The sequence below is a fragment of the Lipotes vexillifer genome, unplaced genomic scaffold (genome assembly GCF_000442215.2).
Source record: "Lipotes vexillifer unplaced genomic scaffold, Lipotes_vexillifer_v1.1 scaffold977, whole genome shotgun sequence".
Lineage (NCBI taxonomy): Eukaryota > Metazoa > Chordata > Mammalia > Artiodactyla > Lipotidae > Lipotes > Lipotes vexillifer.
In genome coordinates, this window is record NW_006783088.1 from 5,584,058 (window position 1) to 5,599,886 (window position 15,829).

At 39.9% G+C, this 15,829-nt stretch overlaps 1 protein-coding gene across 1 annotated transcript in view; it reads right to left on the reverse strand.

The window, feature by feature from the left end:
- ALKBH3 (alkB homolog 3, alpha-ketoglutarate dependent dioxygenase) overlaps positions 1-13,569 on the reverse strand; it is a 33,363-nt gene extending 19,794 nt beyond the window's left edge. Inside the window, 6 exon segments of the mRNA XM_007455808.1 lie at positions 5,570-5,658; positions 7,268-7,371; positions 9,628-9,675; positions 12,383-12,417; positions 13,232-13,335; positions 13,491-13,569. Coding sequence (XP_007455870.1) covers positions 5,570-5,658; positions 7,268-7,371; positions 9,628-9,675; positions 12,383-12,417; positions 13,232-13,335; positions 13,491-13,569 — 459 coding nt within the window.
- Positions 13,570-15,829: the final 2,260 nt, after the last annotated feature.

A 15,829-nucleotide genomic window follows, 5' to 3' on the forward strand; every position in this document is an offset into this window, starting at 1 on the left:
AAACTCAACTGAACTGATTTCTTAAAGGTTAGATGCAATGGGGAATCTGAATCTATATCAACAAACTTTTCATATTACATCTAAATCCACTGGTCTAGAGTGCACTTTGAATAGATGTTTTAATCTTGCATGATTCTGTAACATCAAGCATTGGTCATTTGGAAAATATTGGCTCACTGAGTTATGCAGACCCTTTTGATACTGACATATTTTGTTATACAATATCAAAAAATCATCTCCAATATCAAAAAATCAAAAAAACACTGATCTCTTCAGAAAAAGCTAAGTAAAGGGAAGAGGTCAGGCTCAAGGTGGTAGATATGAGTTTTTCCAGAATTCCTAATATTTCCTTGAAACTTCAAGTTTTATCATTAGTGACAAATCTTGTCCATTATTTTCCTGGAAGTGACACTTCATTCATTTTTGAGAAAATGTCTGCTGAATACTCAAGTCTGAATAACTAGTTTGTGTGCCGGCTGCTCTTCCAAGTAAAATGGTCCATGACAAAAGTAGCTCATTCAGCTTACAGCTTAAACAATCACACAAGTGTTTTTCCTCAGCAACCATCATACTTGGTTTGTAGCAGGAGTGCCTTATGCATACTTTCCATTTCATCAAACAATTAAAAAAGATCAAGACTTAATAAAACTAATAGTGCTTACTGCTTCATCAAGGGACATCCTTAAAGGAAATCAGCATTTTTTCTTGTTTTTGTTTTTACTGGAAGGGCATGTAGTAAAGAAAACAATGATTACTAGAACAGTTTGGTGGCAGTGTCTTGATTCATGCTAAGGCACCGGCAATTTTATTCACCATTACTTTTGCATCACTAGTGCAAATTCAACACAGTGAAAAATGTCACCTAGTCTTAGCATTACCATAAAAATATCTTTGACCTTGTGGATTCCCAGAAAGAATTTCGTGGACTTCCTCCAGGGATCTACAGACTCTACTTTAAGAACTGCCACTTTAGGGGCTTCCCTGGTGGCGCAGTGGTTGAGAGTCCGCCTGCCGATGCAGGGGACACGGGTTTGTGCCCCGGTCCAGGAGGATCCCACATGCCGCGGAGCGGCTAGGCCCGTGAGCCATGGCCGCTGGGCCTACATGTCTGGAGCCTGTGCTCCGCAAGGGAAGAGGCCACAGCAGTGAGAGGCCCGCATACAGCAAAAACAAACAAACAAACAAAAAGAACTGCCACTTTAAAGAAGCCCTTCAAGGACTTCCCTAGTGGCACTGTGGTTAAGAATCCGCCTGCCAATGCAGGGGACATGGGTTCAATCCTTGGTCCGGGAGGATCCCACATGCCGTGGAGCAACTAAGCCCGTGTGCCACAACTACCGAGAGTGCACTCTAGAGCCCGTGAGCCACAACTACTGAGCCTGCACTCTAGAGCCCGTGTGCCACAACTACTGAAGCCCACGTGCCTAGGGCCCGTGCCTCGCAACAAGAGAAGCCACTGCAATGAGAAGCCCGTGCACCGCAACGAAGAGCAGCCCCCGCTCGCCGCAACCAGAGAAAGCCTGACGCAGCAACGAAGACCCAACGCAGCCAAAAATATAAATAAATAAATTTTAAAAATAAATAAATAAAACAAAAATAAGGAACCCCTTCAAAGTCCACGTTCTATGTTTGAAAGCAAAGAAATGGATGTTCAGCAAAGGAAAGCATAATGTCATTATAAGGTATATCCTGTGACTATTGTCAGGTAAAACTTCCAGGGAGCATATGTGGAAATCACTCAGTTTCCCTGTCACATGGAAATCATGGTAAAAGCTGGCATTCCGGGTGGGAAGGAGGGAGACGCAAGACGGAAGAGATATGGGAACACATGTATATGTATAACTGATTCACTTTGTTATAAAGCAGAAACTAACACACCATTGTAAAGCAATTATACTCCAATAAAGATGTAAAAAAAAAAAAGCTGGCATTCCTTGTTATGGATATTAGCATTACATTCTAAGCAGAGGATTTTGTTTATTTATTTTATTGAAGTAACACTGGTTTATAACACTATATAAGTTTAATGTGTACAACGTTATATGAGTTGGCCAAAAAGTTCGTCTGGGTTCTTCCAATATTTCTGTTTCTATATACCATACTGCGTCCTCAACACCAAAAATTTAGTTTCCATCCATCTCCATACAGTTGATCTCCTTCATCCATTTTGCCCTCCATTCTGCCCCTTCCCCTCTGGTAACCACCACTCTGTTCTTTGTATCTACGTGTTTGGTTTGTTCATTTATTTTATTAGTTTTTTATATTCCACATATGAATGAAATCATACGGTATTTGTCCTTCTCCACCTGACTTATTTAACATAATACCCACAAGGTCCATCCAGGGTCTCACAAATGGTAAGAGTTCACTGTTTTTTAAATGGCTGAGTAGTATTCCATTGTATATATATACCATATCTTCTTTATTCATTCATCTGTTGATGGGCACTTAGGTTGTTTCCGTATCTTGGCTATTGTGAATAATGCTGTGATGAACACAGGGGTGTACGTATCTTTTCAAATTAGCGTTTTCATATTCTTTGTATACATAACCAGAAGTAGAATAGCTGGATCGTATGGCAGCTCTACTGTTAATTTTTTGAGGAATCTTCATACTGTTTTCCATAGTGGCTGCACCAATTTAGATTCCCACCAACAGTGTAAGAGGGTTCCCTTTTCTCCATAGCCTTACCAGCACTTTTTATTTCTTGCCTTTTTGATAACAGCCATTCTAGCAGGCATGAGGTGATATCTGTGGTTTTGATTTGCATTTCCCTAATAATTAGTGATGCTGAGCATCTTTTCATGTTGTCCATCTGTATGTCTTCTTTGGAAAAATGTCTATTCAGCTCCTCTGAGAAGAGGATTAAAAAAAATAAACAGCAATAATAACAGACAAAACTTAGATCAAGAAAACAAATGCTATTAAACTAACATAGGTTAGTTCAAGAGAATAAGTTTCAAAGTAAAATTCCATAATAATGTTAGCAAGCTGTATTTCCTATTTATTTAATGACTTAAGCTTATCTTCATGGCAATAAAGATCAGATGCTAGAATTATACACTTAACAAGAAACACAAGAATGTAAAGGAGGATGATGAGCTCTTTGGCAATGTGACTGAGAAACTAATTAGCACTTCCTTGACTTGCTTAGGGGCTGAGCACTGTGATAACACCAAGTCTGCATTATGTTTCTAAGTGGATATATATTTTTCCTTGGTTATTTTTGGTGGTGAAGGAGAAAAGGAGAAAAAAAGGAAATAATGAACTAGAGGATTAACTTAGACTCTCCAACCAATACTCTATATACAGATCCCTCAGAAGTGAACGTCTATATTAAAATTCAGAGTCATCTCACTGTTCAGTGAATACATTCTATCCTTAAAAGACATTTGAGGAAATGAGTATGAGAAAATATGAATCACAAATGTAAAAGGACCTATTCAGTTGATTTCAAACAGTGTTTTGTAGAGACGTAGGTACCACAGAGATGTCTCCGGGATCACAGCAGGAGAAAGGAGAGGTCAAGCTGGTAGGACTGCCAGTCAGTCGAGATCCTCTTTTATTTTCATACATTGGGTTCATACAAGATTTAGTTTGAAAAAAGACTAAAAGGAGTTTAATTACCTATGGTTGAATCTCTTCCTGTGCTATGGGATACTAAACTTGAGGCAAAAACAACTTTAAACTGGTACCCCCAATACATATATACACGTTAGGGAATCCCCCCTTAAAAAAAATCTGAGGCATCACTTTTGACTTTGTTCCAGATGGTATACAAACTAAATTAGCAATAAATGCAAAGTTACGAGCCCGCCAAATTCAAATTAAAAAACTCTAATTTGACAACCTTAATATCCAACAAAAGAGGCTTGCTTGAACAAATTATGCTACACACAGATTATGGAATACTATGTACCTATTAATACAATGTTGTAAAAGAATATTTAATGATATTAAAATATGTTAATGATATAGTAAAATGAATTGTAGTATATAAATAATTGATTTTATTTTTATAGAAAAATTCTCTACATATATTTGCCTAAAAAAAAAAGAAAAAAAAGACTGGAACCAAAATATCAGGTGGAACTATTATCGCAAATTTTAATATTCTTCATATTTATCTGTAGCTTCTAGATTTTCAAAAACAGACACATATTACTTACATTATAAGAAAAGGATTGTCATTTAAAAAATTCTTTTGAAGAGTTGTCAAAATGTCTCCAAGCATAAGTGGTCACTCAACTCAGCAGATCTTTGTGCCTTATGTTTATTCTAAAGCAGGAGTTCTCAACCAAGGTCAATTTTGACCCCTGGCAGATGTCTGGCAATGTCTAGAGACATTTTTGGTTGTCACGACTGAGTGAGGGGTGCTTGTGGCAGCTCGTGGGCAGAAGTCATGGATATTGCTAGACATCCCACAATGCACAGGATAACCCTAAGAACAAAGAATTATCCAGCTTGAAATGTCAGTAATACCGAGGTTGGGAAATCCTGTTCTAAAAGATTAACTAGAATGAATAAGAACTTCTTCCCCACAGGCTGCTTAAGCCTCAGCTTCTCTGCTATGGCTGTTGACAAGAAGACGAACTAATTCTGACAGAAACACAGCCAGCCGTCTACGCTGGATTGGCCTAATTCAATTCTCTTCACGTTTCCAAGTCAACTTCAGATATAGAGGGTCTCAACGCTTCCCTGGATCACATTCTAAATGCAGCTGTAGAAACCAGAGCATACAGCTAGCTATCTCTTTATGTGAAAAAGCCATGTTCCCTTCAATCAGTATTTTATCCCTGAACATTTTAGTAAAATGGTAGTTTACGATAACAAATTACTAGACGCTCTAAATGTGTCATATTTCTCTTTATTCCAATGCCATAAGCAAAACTCCACTGTCTTCAAAGTCTCTTTCAATAAAAACATAATATTATTTGCCAAAGGCAAGATTCCAGGGACTAAACAGAGAGCTGTTTCTTGGATCTTAATTCCATCATCTGGGCAAGCTTAATTTATATACTAGAATCTCTCTGTCTGTCACGGAAATTTTTAAAAACAAAAGAAGCAGCAGAGACAAGCCAAAGCAATGGTAAGTTAGAAGTATGAGAACTGCAACCACAGAATGAATGCAAAGTCAACAAGAAAAGCACGGATTTTTTCACAAATGGCAAAAGAGCCTGAGAAGTGGGAAGAAACATTCTGACCTCACTGGTCAGTCATAAGGCTTAGACTCCACAGCAAATATGTATCAGGAGGCACACAGAGGGCTACGGCCGGAAAAGCCTGGGGAAGGCGAGATTAGGAAAATAAATGATTCATTTCTCTGAAATCCCTGAGTCTGGTTCTAGTTCACTCTAGCTCCAGTTTTTTTCTCATCCTCTGTCTTTATCTATGGATCAAAAGCACATCAAGGGTGATAAGCCCAAAAACTCAGTGTTTGAACCCAGAGGATTTTTTGTACTAGGAATCACCATGCAGCTCTGCAAGGTATCTTACTGTTATTTTATAGTACTCTACATTTATAGTATACAACCTATAAAACCAAACCAACAACAACATTCCAACATACGTGAGGATTTGGTTCCAAAGTGATTCTTGAGTAAGTGTAAGGAAGTTCTCCATACCATGCTGTAAGTCTTGGTTGCTGGTAAGTTACATCTAAGAAAGAAAATACAGGGCCTTTGAAATGGTTTGATGCTATTTAAGGTGTACCTATTGAGTGCCAACACCATGCCTTGCAATGTATAAGAAGCTATGAGAAATACAAAGGAAGAGTAAGGACAGGCCCTGACCCAAGGTTCCACCTTCACAGAGGGCGTGGGATTTCAGGAGTAGAATGGTGACAGCTAAAAGGAGGAGGACAAGAGAAGGTACACTGGAAGAAACAGTATGGGTGAAGCTCTGAGGTGAGAATTTGCGTGACTTATTTGTGTCAGTGATGACATAAACAAGAGTGAAGGAGACACAGCACAGAACAGAAGGGTTCAGATTAGGGAGGGTCTAAAATGCAGGCTATGGAGTCTGAACCCTTGTAGGTAGGAACTTGTGGCACCAACGTCCATACAAGAAACAAGACAAACTGTTCACCCACGTGCCACCCTTGTGTAAGCCCTTTTGATTCCAAATGAAGAAAAAAGTACTCTGACCAATCATAGCATGTAGCTAATTTTAGTCAGAAGGTTTTGATGTCCAATTATTTAGAGAGGGAGTTACCCATAGATCTGCTATTTTTCCTACAATTGATTTCAACCACTACAACAATAAAAACAACAATAATAAAAGCAGCTAACATTCACTGAAGGCTTACTATGTAGCAGGCATTCTGTTAAGTACTTATCATGCACTATCTCATTTAATTATCACAACAACCATATAAGATAGGTATCAATATTATTATTCACTCTATTTTACAGATCAGAAAATCAGAAAATTATTTAACTGTAATTTGTTTAAAATTAACAATTATTTTGAAAGACAGAGCCAGCAATCAAAGCCAAGTCTGTCACCAAAAGCCCTGCTGTAGAAACTGCTGGGAATTAGAAGGCTGCCCTGAAAGAGCTGACTCTCATTCTGACACCTGAGTTACAAAAATGATGCCAGTATACTTTGCCTCTTTCTCCACAGAAAATTTAAATTCATTCAATATGCCAGAAAGGAAATTCTATGCTAGAGCACAGGCGCTCCCCAGTGACCGCCTCTGGTATAGCAGGTACTGTTGCTTGTGGATGACCACAGAGGAGCCTGTTCCAAGTCAGGTAATCTCAACAAGCTCAGTAGAATACTAGAGATGCTGAAGCTAAAGGAGACTGGACTCTTCTAGTGAAACAAAAATGAGAATAAAGAGCTGATAAAAAGGATCACAAAAGAATATATGCCAAATAGAATCAGGAAAGGAAAGCTCTGGAAGTTTCTATGAAGAAAGAGGAAAGCTGGCACCATTTGCAGTAATAAATAGTGAACAAACACAAAAGAAGATAAGCATATCAACCACAGTTCAGTCAAACCAAACTTCCTTTGCTTTCCTGAACGCCCATCTTCTGCCACGTTCTGAGAACCACTTGCTGTTTCTTGTGCCGGGAACACTCTTCCCTGTCCCCTTTGACAGGCTAATTCCCACTCATCCTGAGGGTTCCAGTCAGGTTTTGAATCTCTGTTTAAATCTGGCTGTGGTGCAAAGAAGCAACGGTGCAAAGAAGCAACGGTATTGGAATACATTCCGGCAAGGAAGACCAAACATCAACAACTGTGATCTCAGAGATCTACTTACCCTCTCTGATGCCAGTCCTCTGTTTCCAGGGAACATCCTGACAAAGCTGTTCAAATACTGAATCGGCTTCTTTTAAGTCAACAAAGCCAGGATACAAACACACCCTTGATGCAGAAAGAACAGTTATTAACTAAAGAACACAGAAAGAGATGAGTTAGACTCTAATCATTAGCAGAATAAATTAATCTGGATGATGCTTCCTTTCGTGGGGAGATGAAATCATCTTACCACACCTCCAGAGCTTAATATCACCCAGTTCATGATGCTCCAGATGTAAACTAAACCTCTTTCAAGTTAAGACAAATAAAAGAGGCAATGAAGGATAAAGAGGTACATGACAGCTTTCATAGATATGGTTCAAATATTACCCAAGCACTGCTTAGCTGTGAAACCTTGGACAAGTTACTTAACCTCTCTGAACCTTGGTTTTTCTCATCTGTAACACAAAGATGATCTCCACCTTATAGCATCACTGTGAAAAGTAGAATAACTAATAAAATGCTTGGCCCTGTGTTACTTTAACAATTGGTAGTCTTCTAAGACTATGCTAATTGTAGGGAAAGCAATCATTTATAACTATCAAAATAAACAAATCCAAATAAGGGTTCCTTCTCTCATTGAATATACACTTATTTCAACAGTGCCAAACCAGCTCAAGATTGTTTTGGCTATCTTTTTTTTTTCTCCTTTAAACAGCTTTATTGAGGTGTAATTTACATACTGTAAAATTCAACAAAGAATAATATCTTCAAGGTTTATCCATGTTCTAGCACATTATCAGAACATTTCTTTTTACGGTAGAATAAAATATTTCATTATATAGACATACTGCATTTTATTTATCCATTCACCAACTGATGGACATTTGAGTTGTTTCTACTTTTGCCTATTATGAATATGCTGCTATGGACATTCACATGCAAGTCTTTGTGTGGATGTATGTTTTCATTTCTCTTGGGTAAGACACCTAGGAGTGAAGTTGCTGGGTCATATGGTAAATGTATGCTTAACTTTTTAAGAAACCATCAAACTTTTTTCTAAAAGGGCTGTACTATTTTACATTCCCACTAGCAATTCAGGAAGGCTCTAATTTTTCCACATCCTCATTTATAATAACACTTATTATTGTCTTTTTGATTATGGAAATTCTAGTGAATATAAAGTGGTATTTCATTGTGGTTTTGATTTCTATGTCCCTAATATACTATTTCATTTTAACAATGCATTTGGCTTTTTTGGATACCCTTCTTAAGAAATGTTCTGAAAGCCCATGGAACACTATCTTCAGCAGCCTTGTTGGTAGTAAATTTTCACTCTTTAAAGGTACATTTAATTTTTTTTAACAGTTTAACAAGTAATTTATTAATTAATTTTAACCTGTTGTCCAATTTAAAATGTTTGGATCTGAATTATTACTTTTTTCCAGTTTTACTAAGATATAATTGACATACAGCACTGTATAAGTTTACAGTGTACAGCCTAATGATTTGGCTTACACATATTGTGAAATGATTTTGTGAAAGAGCCAAAGCTCACCTGAAGCCATACCAGGTTAACAATGAGATGTGACCAAAATAATGCAACTGGTTTTCTTGTGTGACTATTAAACTTGCTTTAAAAGGGAAGTTCCAAAAAAGGCTGTAACAATAGCAGTGCCAGTGGATGAATTATAGAGGCATCCAAGTCCAAAAGCAACTCTTTCTAAGCAATTCATTTAGATAGATAAGTTCTGATTTATTTAAATGTCTCATTATTTTATAGTGACATGTATTAAGGTGATGCTTTCAAAATGTTTTGAAACAATGACTAATGCCTAATATACCCTAAATCATATATGCTTTAATTTTATTGAAATCTACCTTTATATAGCAATATGACATAATATATATTATATATAATAATGTATGATTAACATAATATGTAATAATATTGGATTGGCCAAAAAGTTTGTTCAGTTTAAAAGAAAAAAATAAAGGACACATTTTCCACTTTCACCAAGAACTTTATTGAACAACGTATTCACTAACCGAACAATCTTTTTGCCAACCCAATACATACAATGTAATCTAACAATAATAATATAATGTAACACAAATAGCACAGAAGTTGAGGCCAGACCCAACTCTAATATTAAATTACTCTGTAGCCTAGGAAAAAGTACTCAATCTCCCTGGACCTCATTTCCTCATCTGAAAAACTGGAGAAGTAAGCTACTATACCTGAGAGGCTTTGAATATGTTTTGAAGCTAGTATAAAAGGAGATATTACCACATTAATTACTTTAATCAAGGGAGTAGAATATTTTAAGAGACTATAACTCAGTGATAATTATAGTCCCTTTCTAGTGAGGATTCACTTACCTAGATATGCCTGTGGGTGACAGGCTGATTTCATACACACCCTCTTTACTAAAGAAACAAAGAAAACAAAGACTTGTTAGTGTCAAGCAAAGCAATATACTGCACGTAGCAGAAGGAAGGGTTGTCCTGCAGAGTTCACAAAGTCCTAGCTCACCAAAGTCACTTCACAACGCAGGCGCACGACGAGGGAAGTACAGCCCCACCTTCTCCTACCACTGACGTAAGGGGCAACGGTGTGGTAATCATTAATGGCACTGGGATTGGAATCCTGACAAAATCAGGCCATGGAGGCAAAAACCAGGACAAAATAAATTCTAGTGCTATCCCTTTATATTTCACCCATAATTCAGGCTGATGTGGTGCAGGAATTGATCACACAAAGGGGTGGCAAATACAGTACCCCCTTGGAGCCTCTGGAATAGAGATAAATTGAACAGAAGCAAGTACAAAGTCCCCATGAGCTGGCTCCACCTCCTGACAGTTCCCACAGACGCATCAGCTTCCACGGTAATTACTGCTTGGAATCTTCTGAATACACCACCAGGTGTCTAACCCCATGCTTTTCTACATGCTGGTACGCCTCCCCGCCATCTAGCACCCCCAATCCACCACGCCCAGCTTTGGTCCAGTGGAAAATTCTAATTCATCCTTCAAAATCTCAGCTCAGCATCACCTTCTCTAAACCTTTCCTGACCCGTAATCCAGGCAAATAATGTTAGCTATCTCATCCTCTGTTACCACACCACATTACCTACAAGTCTACAGTTCCAAGATATTCAGGATTACAACTTATCTGACTACATGTCTATTTCATTTACTAAACTATGGGCTCCTGAAGGGCTGGAATGGGTTATTTTTCTGTTTCCTAGTGCCTGGCACATAACAGATGAGCAGTAAAAAGCTTACTGAACTTAATCAAACGTGCAACAGTACAAAACTGTTACAGATGGACAGGGTAGTGAGGTCTATAACCCACCATGGTGAGAAAAGTGACCCAGACTGGACAGGTACCTCTGTCAAGATAACTGTGTCAGATTCTTCTCACAGAGATAAGTTATAGAGAATAATATAAAGGGACAGTATTTCCAACACCCTTTTCCACGTGAGTTAGCAGTTCATGATCTTTGAGCTGGGCTCTTAGGTAGATGTGTGAGCCGCTCTGAGCCAAAATGTAGGCAGAGTTATTATCATAAACATTTAGCACATTTCAAAATGAGTTGCCTATAAAGTTTCCTAGAGTGTGAATATAATATTTCAGTGTGATATATTTTGGCCCACATTTAGAAATACTCACTTCAAATGTGAGGGACATTTCTGGCTATTAAAAAAAAAAAAATCTAGGGACTTCCCTAGATTCCCTTCCACTTCCTGGCACGGTGGTCAAGAATCCGCCTGCCAATGCAGGGGACACGGGATCAATCCCTGGTCCAGGAAGATCCCACATGCCGCAGAGCAACTAAGCCCGTGCACCACAACTACTGAGCTTGCCCTCTAGGGCCTGCGAGCCACAACTACTGAAGCCCACACGCCTAGAGCCCATGCTCCGCAACAAGAGAAGCCACCGCAATGAGAAGCCCATGCACCACAGTGAAAAATAGTCCCCTCTCGCCACAACTAGAGAAAGTCCGTGCACAGCATCGAAGACCCAATGAGGCCAAAAAAAAAAATCTAGCATAGCTAACTTCAGATAAACAGAATTAACAAACCCTATGGTCAAGGAGGAATGAGTACTATCATTTTTTTCTCTGACTTGGAAATTCACAATTGTCCATTTTTTCAACCTGAATGTCCTATCTATAACAGGTTTCATGATTTTGTTTCTTCTTTTTACCACCAATGGAGGCAGTATCACATTTGTGCTTGCAAAACAAAGACTGTTAGAGCTACCAGACTGGGTCGTAAGTGATTATACAGTCCAAACCCTTAATATTACAGACAAGGAAACAAAAGTCGAGAGACAGCAATAACTTACTTAAGGACTAGGTAAGTTACCATATCTAACTAATGGCAAGGCCACAACTACATACCCTCTTTGAAAGTATGATGACATCTGTGTTCGTTTTAAATTTTTCTAAGATATACCAGTCAATCTGCAAACAGCCAAACAGCTTAACAGTTGTTCATGAGCAATAGCATACACATAATGCTAATTTGCTAAAATAAAAGGATGTTTTCTACTGATAATTTATCTGCATCAGATGGAAACTGAGAAGCAGGAAAAGAGGAATCAAAGCATCTTTCATCATTTCGGAAAAGAGTACTTTAGACACAGATCACTATAAGAGAAATGTTTACTATCATTTAATTGCTCTGGAAGAGTTATGTGGTTTTAAGAAATGAACTGTAAGAGCATCTAAATTTCTAGCAGTTTTCATAAGCATTGCTAGTAAAATGATACTTACAGGTTTTTCAAAGAGCCATGTTTCAATGACTCAGGGAAAAAATCCCTCTGTCTTTACCTAGATGTTTTACCTACTATCTGCAGACATATTAGTGAAATAGGGTCTGGAAATCTACACCAGAGCCAAGAGTTTAATGTACAGACACCTGGCTGCATTTCCCACACCATCTGCAAATTCAGAAAGGCTTCTCAGAAGACCAAGTTTAAAGACATCTGAGACAGGAATATCCCAGCCTAAAATTTAGACACATTGGCCATTATCTTTTCCAGATGGAAAAACCAGGGTGAGGGAAAGATCCTGGACTCTCCCTTTCACTGTGGGCAATAGTTACAGGAGGGCAGCAATTTACTTACTCGATCACTTGTGGCTCTGGGGCTCTGCGTACCACCTGCAAGGAAAAAGCCAGGTCTGATTTCTGAATGATTCCTAATCCTCAGGGAGGCTTACTTGCAGGATTACTGTATCCTCTCATTTCTAGTCAAAATAAATCAGGTTCAAAACTCTCCCTTTTTTATTCTAAGCTCTCACTATCCCACCAGAAACTCTTGTTTCTATTCTTCTTAGAACCACTTCACAGTTACTAGTGGGCAGTGAAAGATGACAAAATTAGAATATAGACATTTTCCCAGCAGTCAGCAGCTCTGCGAAAATCATCTTTCCAAGGGATCTTTTAAAACAGAAGATATACTAGGAAATAAGGGGTTTTAATATTACTTATTACTACAGCAAGATGCCTGATTTTTAGCTCTTTTTCCCCACGTTATTAAAAAGTGACTCTTCACCCTTTCTTACATTCTTCCAAGTGGGAGAAAAAGCTAAAAAGGATCAGGCATTGTAGTAGCTGAAATTTCAATCCAATTCCAGAGGTATGTGCTATACTAGCAATTTTTAGGACCATTAGAACTAAGATAACTAATGCAAGCTCTAGTCGTGGTATAACCTCTAACCTCTAGTCATGGTACACCTCCTTGCCAAAAAAAAAAAAATGGGAACTATATATGCCTACAAATTGCGGGAAGACTACAAAGAATCCTCAGACATACTAAGAAACTGATACTCCATATTTCATTATTATTATACTACTTTCAACTCTCTTTTTATGAGTAAGTTTATTCTGTCACTATTTATTTGAGTGTCTACTATGTGACTGTTGCTTTTATAAATAAATCTTTGTTACTGTTGAAGAAGAAACAAGAATTTACCTCCTGGGGTTCTTTGAACACAAACTGTCTGTCAGACAGACGATGCTCCTTGTTCATCCAGGTTTGACCAGGTCTCTGTTGGAGATGGTTCTCAGCAGTGGGAGCTGAAGCAAGAGAGAGAAGAGACTCAAACCTTAACATCAATTGAAATGGGAGTCCACTATAAACCAAAGGGATATATATAAAATAGGATGATACTTGTCCAGACACACACACACACACACACACACACACACACGAGATCGCCACAGGTTCTTGCCTGGCTGAGCAATGGCCTGGCTCTTAGCAGGGCCAGCCCAGGCTCCCTGCACTCGGGCTCGCCGTCTTTTGTCCTCCATGTTGATCAAGGTTTCTGCTCTCAGCTTTCAGAATATTTCATTCCTGATTCAAACTACACAATAGTATCTGTTTAAAGAAAAAAAAAAAAGATGTTTTAGTTGGGGTTGTGAGAGCTTGGACTATCAAGGGGTAATTATAATCCTTTCAAGCAGACGAGATGGTTCAATAGCAATCACAGCTTCTACATGAAGTCAACTTCTGACATCACAACATCTCAGTCAAGGAGCCCACTAAGTCACTTGGGGATGCTGCTTTTAATGTTGTTAATCTTATCACAATACTTTCACTTCATTCACAAGAAAGTAGATGTTAAGAAATTCTAAAACCAGGACCTATCAAAAACCACATTACTCTTATTAGTCCCCCAAGAGCAGAACACAGAGAAACTGTAATACTCCACCTATGAACATTCAGAAATAGGCTAAGACACAGTTTCCCAGGGCATTGCCATATTCCATTATCACAGGCTGCATTAAACTTCCACGGAAGCTTGTTAAAAACACCTATGGCCCGTCTCAGGATGTGATGTAGGATGGATACGGGTGTTTGTCTTTATAACAAGCATTGTAGGAGATGATGATAATACGGGTATGTAAGGCCCACAAGGTTAAGTGGCTCACCCAGTGTCACTCAGGAAATCAACAGTAGGTAGACTAACATTCAAATTTTATTACGTTCCAGTCTTCAGCTAAGTAAAAAATCCACCTCGTAATGGCCAGTAACACTAATCTGACATTTTTGCCAATAAGTCTAGCCCACAGCAAATACAGGAGCATGCACATCTACAAAAAAACAAAAACGGGAAGGGGGGGTAGTGTTCCAACCCTATAATCCATTTCTATCTCAAGTTCTCAAAGGTAACAGGCACATTTTATAGCTTATTTAGCCTACAGATTCCCAGCCCCACCTCCAGACCTACTGATTCAGTAGAATAAAGCTGGTCCCGGGAATCTGTATGTTTAACAAATTCCCCCAAGTGATAAGTCTGTTAAGTCTTCTTATTTAATAGGTGGGGAGAGGACAGAGGCTGCCATCTGCCCAAAAAGTTAATGGCAGAACCAAATACCAACTCTCCAGTCTCACATGATTTGCAGAGTAAGCCCTCATGTGACATTTTCTCTCAAGTGAGGCCTTAAAACCTTAACACAACAATTAGCTATCGTTCTTGCTGTGTTCACAGGGAGCGATGTGTTATCATTATATGCACGGTACGGCTGTTGAAAATACAGATTCCAGAACCCCATCTCAGACCTACTGAATTTGCAGTCCCAGACACTGTTAACTAACCCCCACGCTGAGATTCTTTACTCGAATTAAGTGTGAGAACCCTGCTGCAGTGCAAACAGCAAGGGTTCTGGCGCCAGCCAAAGGACTCGCTTTGAACCCAGATCTGACACTTCCCAGCTGCATGGCCTGAGGCAAACGACTTAACATTTCTGAGCCTGTTTCTTCCTCTGTAAACAGAAGAACCAAAACCTCTCTCACGGTCCAAGGGCGGGTTAAGTGATCCTCGAAGGTAAGAGAGCCTAGTCCTCTCAATAAGGGTTAGCAACTTTCTCTATTTTAGACCATTCTTTCCTGGGAGGCCCTGGACGAGGTCCCGGAGGTCGCTCGGGAAGCGACCTCACGGCGGTCCCCACACTCGCAGCCCCGGGCACCCAGCGATAGGCCTGGAGGCCGCACCTGCCGGCGGAGACGCGCGCAGAGGTTCAAAGCCGCTCGTCCTAAAGTAAATCCCGCTGCCCCCGGCCTGCTCCGCCGCCCGCGGTCCGGTGAACCTTGAGCGCCGAGCACCAACTCCAGCAACTCTCAACCACAGGCCGCGGCGTCAGGCACTTCCTCTGACGTCACGTGACGCTGCGCGGCCGCCGCTTCCGGCGCCACCTCCTGGAATCCGGGCGGCTCAGCGTTCCTCGCGCCGGGAGGGCCGACTCGCTGAAGGTGCAGATGGTAGGGCCGGGGTTCGAGGGGAGCACAGAGATTGAGCGTGCGGTGGAGCCCCGTGAGGAGCCGGGATATGGCGAAGGTGGGAATGAAGACGTATTAACTAGGCCGAAGTCCCTCTGGACATTCCCCGCACACCCCTAACTAGAGACGTCCAAGAGCCCGCTTGTTTGGTCTGTGCGGAAAGAGCGACTCAGACCCAGCGGGCCTGGCAGAAGGGCCAAGGCGTTGGGGGAACCTGGTCCTGATGTACTGAGCAAAAGGATTTGACTTTTATCCCGAAAGCCATTCAGAGCCTAAGTTGCACCTCCATTG